Here is an 18,597-nt window from a genome sequence, read left to right on the forward strand (position 1 = left end):
TCTCCTTTTACGTTTACGTGGATTTTACTTTCTTTTTCGATGGTCACCGAGTCTACTGGTTTTACTGTTGCAGTTTTTAACATGTCGTGGCTATTGAGTATATAGAGATTAAGTCATGGTTCCGTATTTATGAGTTTCGCATGTGCATGCTTTTATTTTGTGGTCCGAAATTGAACTCGACTGGAGCAAGTGGTCGAGAAGCAAAAGGTGAAATAATAATGTCTAATGCATTTTCTTATAGCCGTTTTTTTATAAAAGAAAAAAAACTAAATTAGAAATGCAACCTTTGTGGTTTATATGTGAATTTTGTTCCTTTATGCTATACTTTTATACATGGTTTTGCGAGGAAAAAAAAACCCAAGCGGGACTCCTTATCTAGTGAGAAAGAAATTTACCAACTAGCTAGGGAAATTTAAAGGTAATGGTATACTTTACGGAAGCTCTCTTATATTTACGTTTTCAGTAATTTCCATTATGTAAGTTACAGATTATCAGTCTGTAAGAAAAATTACTATATTCATGCCGCTAATTTAGAAAGGTTGAGTCAATTAGTTTCATTTCATCAGTATAATGTTTTAATAGAAGTTTAAACGGCATATGTATTGCGTCATGGCTTAAAGCAACCCTTGATTAGTCCACTTTGACCGGAATTTTCTCTTATGGGGAGACGAACTATGGGCATAAATATAATTAGGGATAAGTGACCAAGTGATTAGTCCTTAATAGAGGGCAGTATCCATGTTATGGTTATAAGTTATAACTATAATCAACTGATATCAACGAGTCTTTTGGTTTGCATTAGTAATACACAAATATCAAAAAGTTTGACCATAGTTGTAGACTAGTAGGTCGTACAACAAAGAAGAATCAAGATCGGAACCAGCAAGGAAGAAGATACGGTCGGTCCATATTAAGCTAAGAGGACCAAACGTAACTCGATATCTTTTATTTTCTTTCTTTCAATTGTATACGTTACCATTTAAATGAAATATTTCAAAATTGAAAATTGAATTTGGTTGATTTGTTTGTATTATTTGATGTCGGAAAATGAAAAGAGGAAAGGGAGAGATGAGATTTGGCAACAAGGAAGCTGCCAAAGCATTAGGGCTAGCAAGTAGCAACCGAGAACTAAATCAAACGTCCTCTTAATCGGACGGTTGGGGTTTGACCAAATTATCTCTCGGATATCTTTTGGGTCCTACGGTCTGACAGTCTTGAACCTGATTCGTCAATTCTACAACTTTATTTTTCTGTGAGCATGATAAATCACAAAGTTTGGCTTCAAAACAAATAATGTTCATTTACGCTAGATCGGGTATAGTGTATTCATTGTACTAATCAGCTGAGCTTATTATGATCCATCGTAAAATTTTCTATACATCAAATTTTTTACCAACACAATTGACCTAATTTTTTTTAAAAGATATGGCTTTAGATAAAAGCCCGATATAATAAAGAAAAAATTAAATGAATATATTAAAAACGATAAAAGAAAATAATGAAGATGGCTTCGATAGAGAAAAAGAGTAACAGCTTTATACGGAGGCTATCCTATGATAGCTTTAGACACCATCTCTGCTCAATTTGTTTGTTTTTTTTTCTTGAACATTGAATCCACAGTAAAATTACTGCTCAGTTTTTCATTTATTTACTTAGTTTATTTATTTATTACAATCTAGAGTTAGTTCTACCAACTTATTCCACCTAGTGGTACAATAATATTGACCCCGAAATTAATCAAACTAAACTACAAGTCTACGACAAAAGGTCGAAAACAAATCTTATCTTTTTTTTTAAATAAAAATTTGTGTGCAAATTGAAACAAATCTTATTTAAATTTAATAAAATCATGGAAAACAGTAAAAATATTGAAAGGGACAGCAAAAACTGAACCAAACCGGTCAAACCGGTGTCTGGCTCCAATCAACCCAATCACTATCAAAGCATTAACTAATGATCACAAGGAAGAGCATAGTTTAATTCTCTACATCGCAGTCCACGATAACTTTTTTCTTGGTACATGATCTGTAAACCGTTGGATCAAATTTTTTAATAAAAAGATGATGCACGCGCGAGAGAGTAAAACGGGGGTTTTACCCAATATAGGGGAATGTCTTTTCACCGGACTCTTAAAAGACGTTCTTCTTCATTTTTGCGTTGGAAAACGGCGTTTTTCTTATACAACCGTCGCCGTCTAATCATACGGACAAGTGAAGTCTCCGTTAAATACCATTAACGCCGTTACTTATACACACACTCTTACTATCAAAACAAACAAATCAAAAAATCATTATCGATCAAACTGTCTCGTTAAGATGATGGGGAGATGTTATTAGCGGAGTTAAAGTAGTAACAATGAAGTGATAGATAGATATGGTGTGTATGTATGTATATGTTCTGACATTATTTTGTCGTTGTCCTAGTAATAGGAGGAGGGAGGAGTACTAAAGTTTCTCTTTCATGGCGTCGGAGCTCACCCTATAGTAATGTAGACTGTCCTCTACTCTACTCTTCTCTTCTCTCTCTCTCTTCTTTAAACATCTCTGCTCTGTTTTCCTTCCAGTTCACGCTAATCGCCTGTGTCGGTCCTCTCTCTCTCTCTCTCTCATTTCTTAGTTCTCTCCCAACAATGGCAGAACGACTCTGTACCCTTGTTTGAAAACTTTTGATTCTTGCTAGAAGCTTCAAAAGCATCTGGCTTTTACCTTAATAAGAAAAAAGGGATCTGGGTTTGTCTCCTTTTTTTGTTCTTCTGGGTTTTGTGTTGTTACGCTTGAGTCTTGAGGAAGAAGACGATGATAAGGATAGAGAAAATGAAAGGCTTGGTTTTTGGTTTGGGGATGGTGGTTTTCATGCTTATTGGTGCTGTTTCTCCTATGAACAACGAAGGTTCTCTAACTCTTTTCGTTTATGTCTCTTTTGTTTGTTTCTACTTCTGTGTTTTATTCTTTCTTCAAAGTTTCGATTTTTGAGTTGTGTGATAAGGTTTTTAAAAGTTTGTTTTTTTTTTGTCTCTGACGAACAAGCCACGAGAGAGGTTCTCTCTAAGTTTGACTGGGTTTTTTCAGAAATTAGGGTTTATCGGTGCTTTCTGAGAACTTTTAAATCGCGTCTGTTTGATTCTGAAGAAATAGTTTATATAAATTTGCAACCTTTCTTTTGGTTCTGAAGAGATCATATTTGTAAATCTGTATCTACAAACACTGACTGTTCCCGAGAAAGCTTAAAAACGAAAACTTTTTGATTTGTGCTTAAAAATCCATTAGTTTCCCTAGAACTACTATGATTATGAGTTCCAGGCTCAATGACTCTCAATATGTACTCTAGCTCACTTCACAGTGAAGTTTATACAACTAATCTAGTGGGGTTTTAGTTTTTGGCATGTGGCTTCATATTTAACCATTTGACTATCATCAGTGTCAAATGATTAAATAATTCCTTTCTGATTTTTTGTTTTTATTAATTCTAAAAAGTTTTTGATTTTGCACAGGAAAAGCGTTGATGGCGATAAAAGCCTCATTCAGCAACGTGGCCAATATGCTTCTTGATTGGGATGATGTTCACAACAACGACTTTTGTTCTTGGAGAGGTGTCTCTTGTGATAACCTTACCCTCTCCGTTGTCTCACTGTAAGGATCTTTTTATCTCATTCTTAATCTTTTTTTATTGGTGTCTATTTCCCTATTTGATACAGATTTTTCTGATTTGACTTTTTTTTTTCTGTGTTCGAAGTAATCTGTCCACTTTGAATCTTGGTGGGGAGATATCACCAGCTCTTGGAGACTTGAGGAATCTGCAGTCAATGTTTGTTTTCTCTTCGCTCTTTACGTATATCTATGTGAAGAACTATGGTGTTCAATCGTAACAAACCTCTTTTCTTTGCTTTGAAACTGGCAGAGACTTGCAAGGAAATAAATTGGGTGGTCAAATTCCAGATGAGATTGGAAACTGTGCTTCCCTTGCTTACGTGTAGGTTTTGTTGAATGTTTGTATTTTCATGTTAATGAGAACTTAATTTATCTCCACTGTTATATAATCAAATAACACTTCTTGCTTTTCAGGGATTTGTCCACCAATTTATTGTTTGGTGACATACCGTTTTCAATCTCTAAACTCAAGCAGCTGGAGTTTCTGTATGTCTTCTTTTCTTTCGCATTCGTGTGTTATCTTTGCCTGTTCAGGAGTTTTTCTTTGCTAACTGTTTCATTCTCTTGCTAATGTAGGAACCTTAAGAATAATCAGCTCACAGGCCCAATACCAGCAACCTTAACTCAGATTCCAAACCTTAAGACCCTGTGAGTTTCATTCTGATGCCATTCTATTTATGAACCAAACTGTTGAAAACAAAGTAATCATTTCATTGATAATAGTTTCTTCCCTTGATTCTGCAGTGATCTTGCAAGAAACCAGCTAACTGGTGAGATACCAAGGTTACTCTATTGGAATGAAGTTTTACAGTATCTGTAAGTAGTTCATCTACTTATCTTAAGTTGTCAAGGCATCTAGAGATTTATTTTCTAATTGTGATGTGTTCGATTTGCAGTGGTTTACGTGGGAATATGTTGACTGGGACATTATCTCCTGATATGTGTCAGCTTACGGGTCTGTGGTACTTGTAAGTGATCCAATTCAGCTCATTCTCGTGTTTTACAATGCGTTTTTTGTTGACCTTGAATTCTAGCAAGTAGCAAGTGAATGTTTCTTTTTTGTAGTGATGTGAGAGGCAACAATCTTACTGGAACTATTCCGGAGAGCATTGGCAATTGCACAAGCTTTGAAATCCTGTATGTGTCTTCTCCTTACGGAATGAAATATATAGCACAGAACTTGGGGATGTATGTGTTCTTAATTATTTGTCTTATGCATTTTCAGGGATGTATCCTATAATCAGATTACTGGTGTCATACCCTACAACATTGGTTTCCTCCAAGTAGCTACTCTGTAAGTATCTTCAAGACTCTTAAACATCTTGTCTGGTTTGTTAGAGCTATTCATATAGTAAAGTGATGATGGGTTCTCTCGCAGGTCACTTCAAGGAAACAGGTTAACCGGTAGAATTCCAGAAGTGATTGGTTTGATGCAGGCTCTAGCTGTTTTGTATGTCTTGTTCTTATCCAAATGCTTGTTTTTTTAAGTCCCTTTCTTGCTCTTCTGACTAAGTGAAAAAACTTATCCCATGCCCAGGGACTTGAGTGACAATGAACTAACTGGGCCAATCCCACCAATACTTGGGAATCTCTCATTTACCGGAAAACTGTGAGTCAGATATGTTTTCCTCACTATATGTCATGCTTATGTTCGTCACATATACGCATAAGTTTTTGTTTGCTTGAAAATAGGTATCTCCATGGCAATAAGCTCACCGGACCCATACCACCTGAGCTTGGCAATATGTCACGACTCAGTTATTTGTAAGATAATTTTGATACTCAAAAATATCTATTCTTCTCAAAACTTATGCATATCTTTTGAAGGTTTACTATTTCGTAGGCAACTAAATGATAATGAACTAGTGGGAACCATCCCACCTGAGCTTGGGAAGCTGGAGCAATTGTTTGAACTGTGAGTTCTTATCCTCCATTATGCTTAAACATCCAATACTGGATTGAATAAACATGTTGATGTAACTTTACTGTGTAGGAATCTTGCAAACAACCATCTTGTAGGGCCAATTCCATCTAACATTAGTTTCTGTGCTGCCTTGAATCAATTGTAAGATATGCGATAAACCCTTTCCTATTTACGCTTCCCTCTTCTTCTTTTTTTTGCTGATTCTCTCCCTGAAAGCTAACTATGTTTTTCTTGTCTTCAGCAATGTGCATGGGAACTCCCTGAGTGATTCTATACCACTTGAATTTCGGAATCTTGGAAGTTTGACTTATCTGTAAGTTTCAAAGAGTGCATAAACAATATAATTCTCTGGACTATATCAGCCTGTGATCAATAATATTTGCTCTGTAAACTGCAGGAATCTTTCCTCGAACAGTTTCAAGGGAAAAATACCTGCTGAGCTTGGCCATATTATCAATCTTGACACATTGTATGTTATTCTTCCCTGCCTTACATCGTTGTTCACCTATATAACAATATCTGTGGACCAACTCATACAAACTTTGGTTTCAGGGATCTGTCAGGCAATAATTTCTCCGGGTCAATACCATTAACACTTGGTGATCTTGAGCATCTTCTCATCTTGTATGTTTTCATCAACCCCTAAAGTTGCATTGCTCTTTGCATTAACTCTTTCAGGTTTATTGACTTGATATTCGCTTTAATTTTCAGAAACTTGAGCAGAAATCATCTCAATGGGACATTGCCTGCAGAGTTTGGGAACCTCCGAAGCATTCAGATCATGTAAGTATTGTCTTATGCTCTAATTTTTCTCCTTTATGATAAAAATCTTCCTACTTACAAACTTTTCTCCTTCCTTCTCAGTGATGTATCATTCAATTTTCTTGCCGGTGTTATTCCAACTGAACTGGGCCAGTTGCAGAACATAAACTCTCTGTAAGTACAGCATCACTTCTCCTATGCAATTTGTCATAGAAATCATTTTTCTTTGCTTCTATTATGTACAGGATACTGAACAACAACAAGATTCATGGGAAAATCCCGGATCAGCTAACAAATTGCTTCAGTCTTTCCAATCTGTACGTGTTCTTTTGTTACAACAAGATGTGTGCTCTCAGATAGTGTTATGATCGTTTCTGAATCTTAAATCTTTTTCCTTCTCTTCTATATACATCTTAGGAACATCTCCTTCAACAACTTATCTGGAATAATCCCACCTATGAAGAACTTTTCACGTTTTGCCCCGGCCAGGTATCAACGTTGTAGTATTTTCGCTTCTCTTAATCTGTCTGTCATATAATTAGTATACTAAATCTACTTTTTCGTTAATAGCTTTTTTGGAAATCCATTTCTCTGTGGGAACTGGGTTGGATCAATCTGCGGTCCATCTTTGCCAAAGTCACAAGGTATCTTAATCCGCGTTAATCCCATTGTGTTGTCTTTTACCGACATTTCTCTTAAAAAAATTAATTTGGATTTTTCTTGCCTTTCACAGTATTCACCAGAGCTGCTGTGATTTGTATGGTTCTTGGTTTCATTACTCTCATATGCATGATATTCATTGCGATTTATAAGTCAAAGCAGACAAAACCAGTCTTGAAGGGCTCTTCGAAACAACCTGAAGGTATTTGGTCTCATTATATCTCTCTTCTCTTTTGTTATTTAGTATAATCACAGCAGCATTATGATACGTCTTGTATGGTATCTTCAGGGTCAACGAAGCTAGTGATTCTTCACATGGATATGGCTATTCACACGTTTGATGATATCATGAGAGTTACAGAAAACCTCAATGAGAAATACATCATTGGATACGGCGCTTCTAGCACTGTTTACAAGTGCACCTCCAAAAGTTCCCGACCTATTGCCATTAAGCGAATCTACAATCAGTATCCCAACAACTTCCGCGAGTTTGTGACAGAGCTCGAGACTATTGGGAGCATCAGACACAGAAACATAGTGAGCTTGCACGGATATGCCTTGTCTCCCTTTGGCAACCTCCTCTTCTACGACTACATGGAAAATGGCTCTCTCTGGGACCTTCTTCATGGTTTGCACTTCTTCTCTCTGATCAGTTACATACTTCTCCAACCTGTTTTCTAGCTTGGACTGTAAAGTAATGATGATTGTATGAAGCAGGGCCTGGAAAGAAAGTGAAGCTTGACTGGGAAACAAGGCTGAAGATAGCAGTTGGAGCTGCGCAAGGACTTGCATATCTTCACCATGACTGCACTCCTAGGATAATCCATCGGGACATCAAGTCATCAAACATACTCCTTGATGGGAATTTTGAAGCGCGTTTGTCAGATTTCGGGATTGCCAAGAGCATACCAGCGACCAAAACTTATGCTTCAACCTATGTTCTTGGAACCATTGGCTATATTGACCCAGAGTATGCTCGAACTTCTCGTCTAAACGAGAAGTCTGATATCTACAGCTTTGGTATTGTCCTTCTTGAGCTTCTGACCGGGAAGAAGGCTGTTGATAACGAGGCCAACTTGCATCAAATGGTATGAATTTGAATTTAGATGTAGTGTTTCACAATTCTATTCTTGAAAACAGTGTGATATCATTTAGTTTTTGTTGCAGATTCTCTCGAAGGCAGATGATAACACAGTGATGGAAGCTGTTGATGCAGAAGTGTCAGTGACTTGCGTGGACTCAGGACACATCAAGAAGACATTTCAGCTAGCTCTCTTGTGCACCAAGCGAAACCCTTTGGAGAGACCCACAATGCAGGAGGTCGCTAGGGTGCTGCTCTCTCTTTTCCCATCTCCACCTCCAAAAAAGTTACCTTCGCCTGCGAGACTGCAGGAAGGGGAAGAAAGGCGTGAGAGCCACTCTTCAGATACAACAACCCCACAGTGGTTTGTTCAGTTCCGTGAAGATATCTCCAAAAGTAGCTTATAAGATACTAACTTCTAGGGTTTCCACTATTTAGTGTTTTTCTCCTTTTCTGTTTCTTTTTCTTGTATGCAAAGGCAAGAAATATCGGAGGTGGGCGGTTTTTATGTGATTTTGGGCCAGTATAAGGGGTATTTTGGAAGGGGGAAGAGAATTGAAGGCATTAAAGATAAGAACATGGGATAGGTTAAAAGTGTAGGTGAAGTTAATGGTTTTTCCGAGGAACATCTTCACGAGATCGTTAAAAGTCTTTCAATCTCTTCTTTAATGAACATCTTTCAAGTCTGCATAAAATATAAATTTAATTTAAAAGTTGCAGAAAGTTTGGAAACATTCTATATTATGAAACAAAAATACTTCTTTAAACATCTTATATTATGAAACAGATAAAGTATTTTGTACATTTTTACATGGCGAGCTAAACACAAACATTTGGTTACATGAAACTTCTACAACTAATTAAGATCATACAATGGTTACAAACAAACTGAGTCTTGAAGAGCGAAGGTTCTTCCTTGTGAATCCTGCAACACAAACTTAAGCTTCTATTAGTAATTGGTGGAGATGAGTTTATATGGTCAAATACTTAAGGAAGTGCAATGTTTTAATAGATTAAAGCAATAAGTTTGTATACCTGTTAGCATGGAGAATTTGTTTCCCTTCATAGCAACACAAGCACGGTATATGTCTTGAAAAATCTCTATGTAGATGACATACAAGAGAGTAAGAGAAGCAACTAATCTAAAAGTACCGAGACTGAGTCAGTATTTGAAGTGAGACATAGCTGTAATGAATGGTAACATTGTTAGTATTGGTAACCAATATGAAAGAAATTATATGCAATTTTAAAGATGATGAGCGCTTACTTTGCTGAGAGATTCAATAAAGGGTTCATATCGAAAAATTGTGTCCTTTGGAACTTCAAATTCCTTCAATGAACAAAAACCTCGGTATTAAACCATCTAGAGATATCACATGATCCATGAGCACATTCTAACAGTTTGAAGAACCAAACTGCAGTATAAGTGACTTACCCTTAGTAAATTGTTTTCATGTTTGATGTCGATTGCTTCACCGCATTTGCTTGATTTCTATCAAGAATAGAGGAGGTTTGTGAGTTTTCATTTTCTTATTGTCCATTAACGACCTTCCATTTATTCTAGTACTAGTGAAAGGAGGAAACCTGCATCACGTTTGAGTCTAGAGGGCAAATCTTAGATTCATAAATTTGACAATTTGTCTTTGACCTACGAGATTCCTTGACTCTCCTACCCTTCCTGGAACCATCGGACTTTGCACTGCGAAGGCGTGAAAGAACATTCTGTGAAATCTTGATTTAAGTTTGAGTCAATGCAAGAGAAGGACATTATAAATGGGGATTTGTAAAAGGCTTATGGACTAACGTTAAGGAGCGTATAGGATCATCGGTTGGTGCATTTTTAGCCTGCAATGAGAAGCATACATAACTGTAGTTAGGGAGATGAGAATCAACAAACAGCTAGCAAAAATGAGACTTACACTGGCAGATCGTTCCCTCGCTCTAAGAGATGTCCTTAAATGAAATGCCTGAAACAAAAGAAAGAATGTAAAATGCTGGTATATTTATGGTTTGATAAAGAGTTTCAAATTGTCCTTTAGAAGATCTAGACCTGTAAATCTTTGGGGTGAGGCGTATTCTTTTTAGGCAAAGATGGTGAAGAAGTTTCTTGAACCTGCAAGCAAAGATTTGTGTCTGTTACTGCTTCTGAGTTGGTGGCGATGAAAGAAACAGAAAAAGAAGCAGGCACACACGCACTGTTTTATTCATACTGGAGCTGAAATTTGCGATCTGCTCAGGTGCTGACTTAGCCTTAAATCTGAAAGAGAATCATACCAAAGATATAGTAAACATGCCATTAAAGGAACCTAAACATCTTAAGAGTCCTTACCGGTGTCTTGTAGCCCTTTGAGCAGTCTTGAGGTTAGGTTCCTTTGGAACAGTGATTTTGGACCCCTGTAAACACAACAAATACAGATATAAGATACACAAAGATGATGATACCATGAATTTTGTAATCTCAACGTGTATTACCTTCCTTGGAACCTTATGTACAAAAGGAGTTTGGTCCAGCCGAGATATCTACTTCAAAAATCAACAATAAGATTAGTTCCAAAACAAATTGAGTTGAGAATAGTGAGTTTAGATTATGGCTGAGAGCACCTTGCGGGAGAAGCCAGTTTCGAGTTTTTGCCTTTTGTTATCTTGGGTTTGAGGCATAGAGTATAAGAGAGAGGAGTACTTCTCATTCAAATTTCCTAATGATCTCTGACATCTATGTAAAATCAAAATCAGTTGAAGGCTTGAAGCTAAGAAAACAGAAAATAAGCTGATGAAGAGGACAAATGTTATATACCTTGTGAGAAGCCGAACAGAGTAAATGTCGAGAGGTTGTTTGTTCTGTCTTGCCAACAAAGAAGCAGTGGGTCTCGTCAAAGTTGAGTTCTTCCGTAAAAAAATTTTGGTTCTAGACTTTTGCGTCGCATTGGGAACATCTTTATCAGCTTGGTTGTAATATATGAACCCTAAAAACCATAACAAAAACCTTGAGTTGCAAGAAACTAAAACCTAAGACAGGAAATTGCAAGATAATGTAGTACCGTTGTATTGATCTGAGATCGGTTTGGGGATATCTTCGTATCTCGAGCTCAACGTTAGACTAAACGCTGCGATAAAAGACATAAAACATTATCAGGAAACAGAGTCTTTTTTTTTTTTTTTTTTTTTNTTGTCATCATCCACATAATAATACGCAAAAAAAAAAGATCGTACGGGAAGGAGGATAGTTTCCAGCGGATTCAAACCAAAGCTCTGTTTCCTCTGTTTCTGAATCGAGTTCCGGTTTGGAGAAGTCGTAGAATCGAGGTGCGTCGAATTCGAAATCAATGTCGAATTCCTCAACGGAGAGATGATCTTGTACAAAGATATCTATTGTTTCCGGATCCATTGTCTCGGGGAGGAAGAACATCTGGGGAGGGGAGATCGATCTTTCAACATCAGAATAAAACATCAATTCGTGATTTTGTTTTCTCTCTCTACATCTAGGAGCAAATTTAGATCGTCCTGTTACGTAACGACGGGGGATGTTGTTGGCTAAATATACAAAAGTTAGTTTAACTAAGTAACTACTAGTATCTATATTTGTTTTAATTAATAATGATTAGTTTTCAAGTAAGCATTATTGTTTTTTTTTATCCTTGTGAATTTCCCAGGTGCATAGTTTTTTTTTTTTTTTTTCATGTGAAAGAGGAGGAATCATATATAAGCTTTTTGCAGAAAGTAAAGAAACAATTATTTGTTTTCAAAGATCCAATCTTTTATTTTTCAAGATTATTGCACAATTGATGATTCTCCAACATCTCTAGAAAATACACCCACTGCGAAAAATTATGATGTTACACATTGGCAAAAACTAAGTATGTACATGTTCATACAAAAATCATTCAAACGATTAGAAAAGAAAAAGAAAAAAAATCAAACTAAAAACGATTAGAATTGATCCATCAATAAACTAAATTCAAAGCCCTAAGCTTCTCGTGCCTCCATTCATTGTTAATTTTTGCTATAAACTCTTCTACCCTCGTTCTCAGATCATCATTTCCTTCCTCCTCTTCATCCTCGGCCTCTTTGCTCTCATCATCATCATTATCACTATCATCCTCATCATCATAACTTTCATCCTCATCCTCATCACTATCATCATCATCATCATCATCAGCATAGCAATGGCTGATTTCTCTGTCCTCTTCTTCGTAAGAACTAGAGTCATCCATCAACGGCTCATCTTGTGCAGATGGAACAGCAGCAGCTATAGTCATAGCTTCATCATCATGATCATCAGAAGCAATGTAGCACATATCGTAGGTCACAGGGCTAACAAACGTGGGATCTTGTGAACCCAACGAACCAGGTTTTGATGATCCGGTGAAGATCATGACAATAATTAGGTTGCAGAAACAGAACATGAGAAGCGAATTCGAAGTTGCTTCTCCAATCAATTCAAACGCTATGTCCAACATCTTTGCAGCCTAAGAAAAAAATAAAGTAGAAAATATTGAGAAATAGAGAAGAAGAAGAAGTTGGTAGTTAATTCTGTTTTGTGATAGAACAGAGCTTTGGCGGTATTTTATAAAGAGGGAAAAGTGTGTGAGAGAAGTTTTAATGACATGAGAAGCTTTGTGGCAATGAGGTGTGGATAGAAAGCTTTGTAGATAGACATAAAGTAGAAATGAGTGTTGGGTCGTTGAAATATATATATTCTATAAATATGAAGCTTCAATGTAATATTCCAAACTTGTTTAAATAAATAATAATGTTTGTAGTGAAGTTACTTGGCAACTATTCATCAATCATGTGAGCAACTTTTATTTGTTTATCATGTAAACAAATAAAAGTACACAAAAAGGCTTTCTTGGGCATGGTAGTGTCACATGGATACTAGCATCATGTCCATGTCATCCATTACCATCATCCTCGTTTAGGCTTTCCAAATCAGCCAGAAGGTTCTCTGAAATTGGATAATTAATTAAGCCATCTAAGAAGAAGTGTGCTCTTTTTTTTACTTCCAGGTACATAGAATGAAATTTCGGTGAAAACTACTTGATGATTTTTCTATATTAACCACATTACCTAATCGTTATATTAATTTTCCTTAGACTTAAAATTATTTCATATGCATATGCATATAGAATTTTATAGCCCATATCATGACATAATCCATCTCATATATACCATAGTCAAAACTCATGTACAGAATTTTTTTGGACCAAGCGAAGCAATGAGAGATTTATCATAATTCATAAATTAATCGAGGGTAAGTTTTCAATTTTTAGGTAGATATAAATACCATTTATGAAAAAATTCTCATAAAATTTTCCTTACATGTAATGGTTTGGTTCGAAGTGTGCTGGTAATGAAGAAAACCTTAATTACAGTAATTACTAATTAGTGTAACACGTTTTGTTTCTGTTTTTTTTTCTCTAATTTCTAATCATATTTTAAATCATTTTGTGGCTAGATATCCAAAATCCCCCAATTTTTATCTATCTAAGCAAAAAAAAAAAAAGTAGTTTTGATGGTTTCACCAATTTTTATAACCTATTCAAACTCGCACTGACCAACCACCGTAGGGAGCCTCAACACCACTTATACGACCACCTAGACCTAGTTTTAGAATAAATGTAATGATATTTGGTATAAACTGAAATAATAAAATATTAGAAAAGAAATTTTTGTCAAGGATAAAATTTTAACATGTGGCAAAAATGCATTGGTCAAATATGATTTTAAAGTAGTAAAAATCAAAATACATAAATAAGATGAAGGGCAAATTTGATATTTAACTAGTATTTTCGTCACTATAAAAACAACGCTCAACAATAGTAGTCTTCTCGTAACCAGAAGAAATCTAGAATAAAGCTTAGCAAATTTACTCAAACTTTACTACAAAACTTACTCTATGAGCTTCCATGTGGTTGCAACGTCGTCAGGGACACCCCAAAGTAATAACCAAGCAGGAGAGAAGAAAAGTGTTTTAGTCCAATATGAAGTTGAGCCAGGTTTCACCATTCATATTCATAACAATATTGATCCTGCCACCGATCCTCAAAAGCTCAAAAGGTTACATGATCTATCTTCGTATCAATATATATCATATAAATGAAATCCTAATTATCTTTACTATGTCTTTGTGTGTAATTATAAGTAGGATCATTGCAAACCGTATTTCGGCTCATAAGTCAAGATGGAAGAAGCTTCAATATGTTAATACTCTAGTGAAAGGATCCATGGAGCTCCAAGTATATATATATATATATATATATATATATATATATATATATATATCTTCTTAATTAATTTCATATATATACTATTAGTATAATTCGTGTGTATATGCAGATTGCAGTGAATATGCTGCGTGCCAAAATAAATATAGCGATTGAAGAAAAGCAATATCTAGAAAATGAAAAAAAACAGTTAAAGGAGACTATCTCTGCTCGACTTCAAGATTATCTCAACAACTACGGTATATTAATTATATACATGACAATTAATTATAATTATATATTAAGAATTTCATATTAACAATATTATGATGCTAATTAATAGGTATTACTAACATGTATAAAGTGGAGATACAAAGGTTGAAGAAGAGCATGGCTCCGCCCACCAGTAGTACTTAGTTGATTTGAAAAACTCCTCTCTCATTTCTTCGATTCGGTTAATTATGAATTGTTGCTTTTCGTCTCTTTTGTTGTTGTAATTTCATTTGTTTCAGTTTCTCAGACTATTGTCATCTATAACATATCAAATCAGTATGCATTTGTTTCGTATTTGTATTAATTTCAGTTTGAATTATCTATTTCATGTCAGTATATTTCTTAATTATGAAAACTAATTTAAAAACATTAAATGAGTGCAGATTTTAATGAACAAAAACTTAAACAAAAATATGAATGTACTAGTGATTTATCGTTTTTCATTAGTGTAGAAAATGCCAACTTTGAATTCAAATATATTTAAAATATAATTAACAAAAAGGTTAAACAAACGGTTATATAATGATTCACGTGCATACACACCTACGTTTTTGAATTAGTATTTTTTTTTAAAAATAATATATTTAAAACTGACATAAAAAGTTAAGTAAACAGTTAAGTAAAATATGTATGTACAAATATAATTTCCAAAAAGTACTCCAACTTTTAGTGCAATAGTAAATGTATATGCATATCTTATTTGACCTTATTTTGTTTTGTATGTCCGTTTTAAATTTATTGAATTCAAAATTGCCATTTTCCACTTACAATTTCTAATAAATTATCTTTACTTTTTGTCGTATTTGCTTCACGATTTTTTTCATGCACAAAAAAAAAAGTTATCATAAATGTCACAAACGTTTATTGGTGTAGGAAAATGCCAATTTTGGATTCAATATATTTAAAACCAATTCAACAAAAAAGCTAAGCAAACAGTAATATAATGATTGACATGCATACACACATTCGTTGTAAGATTTATTAGTGTAGGAAAGTGCCAATTTTAAATTTTATTAAAAAACTGTTAAACAAAATATGTATATACATTTATATTTTCAATAAAATACATTAACTTTTAGCGAAATAGTAGATTTATATGCATTGCTTATTTGACCTTATTTGAATTTTTATGTACGTTTCAAATTTATTGAATTCAAAATTGGCATTTTCAAACACTTACAATTTCTAATTAAATATTTTTACTTTTTAGAGTCATATTTGCTTTGTGTTTTCCCAAACACACGTAAAATACAATGGGCCGGGCCTTTATTAACGGGGCCAGCAAAATGTGAGTCCAGGGATATAAATATTTGTCGTGTGTATAAACTATAGCTCAACTTCATGTCGTTTTTGAAGGCGTTGCCGTGACAACAAGATTCTGCAGACAAGAACTACACATGATTGATTGATTTCTCTTTAAAGGTATTAAAAACACAAATTTTGTCTAAAATTGTTCCAAATAAAACCCAGAAAAAGGAAAAAAAATAATCTTTAGACTTCAACTTGCAGAGAGAAAGAGAGAAAAGAGATGATACATTACTTTTACTGTGCAATTGATATATATATATATATATATATATCTACACTTCGGTGGATATGATCTCCAGTTCCGCCCACCACGCCGGAGACCGACTTGGCAACGCTGCTTCCGCCGTTATTCCGGTGATATCTCTCAGCTTAACCACCACTTCCTTCATTTCCATCTTCTGATTCAAACACTCTTTAACCACTTCCCACATCTTCTCCATCACCTCCTCCTGAAAGCTTTCCAAAGTCGGGTCTGCAACGGGATTGGTTTCGTCGTGGAGCAAAGAATCCGGATCCGGGATCTTTCCGGTGATGATCTCCTGAAGAAGGGTGCCAAAGCTGACAACGTTGGTCATGGGATCAACCGGTGTTGAGCTGAGGAATGTAAAGTCTGAGACTTTTGCTGCGTAATCTGTTGCCAAGTAGATTGAAGAGGAGTTGAGGTTGGTGTGTGAGATGGGTTTAGGGTTTAGATTGTGCATATGTTCTACACAGTAAGCTATTCCCATTACGATTCTCATCCTCATTGGCCAGTCCAAGTGTTCTGCGTCTTGGTCTGCATCAGGTTATTACAGTTAGTTGAAAAAAAGGAGATGGGGATGAGACTATTAAAGAAGTTGCATTTACTACTCACCATGCAGATGCTCGAAGAGGGATCCGTTAGGAGCGTATTCGAAAACTAGCATTCGGTTGAAGGGTTCGTCTTCATGGCAATATCCAATTACATTGAGGAAATTCTTGTGGTTCACTTGAGATAACCTCTGTATCTGCATTTATTGGATTGTATGTGTGTTTAAAGAAGAGGAGAAAGAAACTAGAGTGTAGAAGGAGGTTTCTTATGTTACCTTCTCTTGGAACTGTGTTTCGTGATCCACTAACCAGTCTTGGAGGGAACCAGATGCGACTGCTAGAACGGCGATTTCAGAACCGGTGGAGAGAGTGCCTTTGTAAATGGTTGCGTCTGAGGATGTGGAGCCTATGATGTTACTGAAATCTTCACAGGCAGCTTCTAGTTCTGATAGCTTCAGCTTAGGAATATCTTCATAAGTCAAAGATACACTAAACTCAGTATCACCAGTCTCTGCTATGTTAATGAGTAGGAGTAAAGGAAACAGTGATGAATACCTGTAATCGCAACTTCTTGAAGCTGGCTACTGCTCTCAGTTGCCCCCCATGGCTTTATCATTTTTACCTTTTGGTTCCAGAGAAGAAAGAAGATCACCAATACAACCATGACGCTAACTACACCTACTAGCACTCCAACTATTATGTAAGTCTTTTGAGAACTCTTTTTGTTGCCAGCATGAGGCACACCTGAAAGCTGAGTGGGTGGAGACTGAGCTGGTGGAGGGAATACTGGAGGCGGGTTTGGGGTATTGGCTTGGCTTTCAGTAGGAGGGTTTGCACGTTTAATCCGCGGAGGGGATTGGGATGCAGTAGGAGGGGGAAGGAAGAAAGGAAAATCTATTGGGACTTCCTCTTCCTCCGTAGGCGATGGTGGAGGAGAAGGTAACGGGGGAGCTGCATCAAAGCCTGGATTCCGACCAGGGGGAGATGTCTGAAGCAGCCTGCGACCGAAGAGAAATGGTTGGCCAAAGTTGTTTTCATACAAGTCCAAGATCTCAAGCTCCTGCAATTCTGTTACCTCCTCAGGTACTATCCCGGAAAATGAATTGTTTCTAAGAATACTGCAAACAAAGAACAAGGTAGTTGTAGATGCTATACGTATCTATTGTGTAGTTTTGAGGAGTGTTGAAAACGATGTTTCTACTTACAGGGATTTCAAGTGAGTTAAGTTTCCAAGTTCAGGTGCAATTGTGCCTTGTAGGGAGAGATCTCGTAAATTTCTACGTTATTAAGACATCAAATTTAGAAGAAGGTTGATTTAGAAGAGGAACTTATCTTTTATGAAGGATTGATTTGGAATATGACTTACAAGATGACAACTCTTCCATCATGTGAACAGACAACACCAGACCAAGAACAATGAGAAAGCTCTCCCCAATTCATCAGAGCTCCAAACGGGTCTCTTTCTATTCTCTCTTTGAATTTCATTAGCGCCAATGCTGCAAAAGACTCAGAGTTGATCAATAGTTGAATGGACTCAGAAAGAAAGAAAGATGAAACAAAAAGTAAAGTACCATCTGTGCTGAAACAGAGACCAAAGGTGAGATTGTGAGGAAGAAAGAAGAGGAAGATGATGGAGAATGTTGGTCGGAGCAATCTCCACCGTTGATCGGAACTCATCCTTTTGGATTTTTTGTTGGAGCAGTTCAAGTCTTCGTCAAGAAAAGAAGACAAATCAATGGCTGCTCCTTTTTATATCCCACCTTCTTCATTTTCTTTTGTTTTTTTGATTTGTTGTTATTTTGAACAACAATTGTGACGTTTCTCCCTTTTCTTGTATATGTATAAAAATTTAAACCATGGAAACATTTTACAAGTTGGAAAAATGTAAAATACAACTTTAGTTTAGATAAACACCATTTGCAACGCACGATCAAGTCTTCCCCTCTACAA

General features: G+C 35.9%; 5 protein-coding genes across 6 annotated transcripts; 2 read left to right on the forward strand and 3 right to left on the reverse strand.

The window, feature by feature from the left end:
* LOC104708384 (LRR receptor-like serine/threonine-protein kinase ERL2) lies at positions 2,363–8,743 on the forward strand. Its single transcript, XM_010424941.2, has 27 exons — positions 2,363–2,889; positions 3,491–3,629; positions 3,733–3,804; positions 3,898–3,969; positions 4,062–4,133; positions 4,224–4,295; positions 4,392–4,463; positions 4,544–4,615; positions 4,713–4,784; positions 4,873–4,941; positions 5,026–5,097; positions 5,185–5,256; positions 5,340–5,411; positions 5,491–5,562; positions 5,641–5,712; positions 5,813–5,884; positions 5,969–6,040; positions 6,124–6,195; positions 6,283–6,354; positions 6,436–6,507; positions 6,579–6,650; positions 6,751–6,822; positions 6,904–6,977; positions 7,067–7,195; positions 7,283–7,621; positions 7,711–8,081; positions 8,161–8,743. The coding sequence occupies exons 1-27, from the start codon at positions 2,796–2,798 to the stop codon at positions 8,479–8,481; spliced, it is 2,904 nt and encodes a 967-aa protein (XP_010423243.1). The 5' UTR covers positions 2,363–2,795; the 3' UTR covers positions 8,482–8,743.
* Positions 9,212–11,558, reverse strand: LOC104709896. The gene is made up of 14 exons (XM_019228834.1): positions 11,285–11,558; positions 11,113–11,178; positions 10,869–11,037; positions 10,676–10,787; positions 10,547–10,594; positions 10,404–10,468; positions 10,271–10,331; positions 10,125–10,187; positions 9,994–10,041; positions 9,879–9,919; positions 9,659–9,773; positions 9,510–9,566; positions 9,342–9,404; positions 9,212–9,259 (listed from the first exon to the last, which is right to left on the reverse strand). The coding sequence occupies exons 1-14, from the start codon at positions 11,520–11,522 to the stop codon at positions 9,212–9,214; spliced, it is 1,194 nt and encodes a 397-aa protein (XP_019084379.1). The 5' UTR covers positions 11,523–11,558.
* Positions 11,891–12,684, reverse strand: LOC109126056 (pheromone-processing carboxypeptidase KEX1-like). Its single transcript, XM_019229122.1, has one exon. The coding sequence runs from the start codon at positions 12,529–12,531 to the stop codon at positions 12,016–12,018; it is 516 nt and encodes a 171-aa protein (XP_019084667.1). The 5' UTR covers positions 12,532–12,684; the 3' UTR covers positions 11,891–12,015.
* On the forward strand, positions 13,926–14,878 carry LOC104708385 (basic leucine zipper 34-like). The gene is made up of 4 exons (XM_010424944.2): positions 13,926–14,131; positions 14,220–14,310; positions 14,411–14,537; positions 14,621–14,878. The coding sequence occupies exons 1-4, from the start codon at positions 13,971–13,973 to the stop codon at positions 14,692–14,694; spliced, it is 453 nt and encodes a 150-aa protein (XP_010423246.1). The 5' UTR covers positions 13,926–13,970; the 3' UTR covers positions 14,695–14,878.
* Positions 15,934–18,582, reverse strand: LOC104708386 (protein MALE DISCOVERER 1-like). Of its 2 annotated transcripts, XM_010424945.2 has the most exons (7): positions 18,219–18,580; positions 18,014–18,143; positions 17,853–17,924; positions 17,203–17,765; positions 16,923–17,116; positions 16,712–16,844; positions 15,934–16,633 (listed from the first exon to the last, which is right to left on the reverse strand). In XM_010424945.2, the coding sequence occupies exons 1-7, from the start codon at positions 18,322–18,324 to the stop codon at positions 16,131–16,133; spliced, it is 1,701 nt and encodes a 566-aa protein (XP_010423247.1). In that variant the 5' UTR covers positions 18,325–18,580; the 3' UTR covers positions 15,934–16,130. The 2 variants fall into 2 exon arrangements, with proteins under 2 accessions (XP_010423247.1, XP_019084476.1); XM_019228931.1 differs by having other exon boundaries at positions 18,014–18,582.

The sequence above is a fragment of the Camelina sativa genome, chromosome 8, assembly GCF_000633955.1.
Source record: "Camelina sativa cultivar DH55 chromosome 8, Cs, whole genome shotgun sequence".
In the NCBI taxonomy this organism is placed as follows: Eukaryota; Viridiplantae; Streptophyta; class Magnoliopsida; order Brassicales; family Brassicaceae; genus Camelina; species Camelina sativa.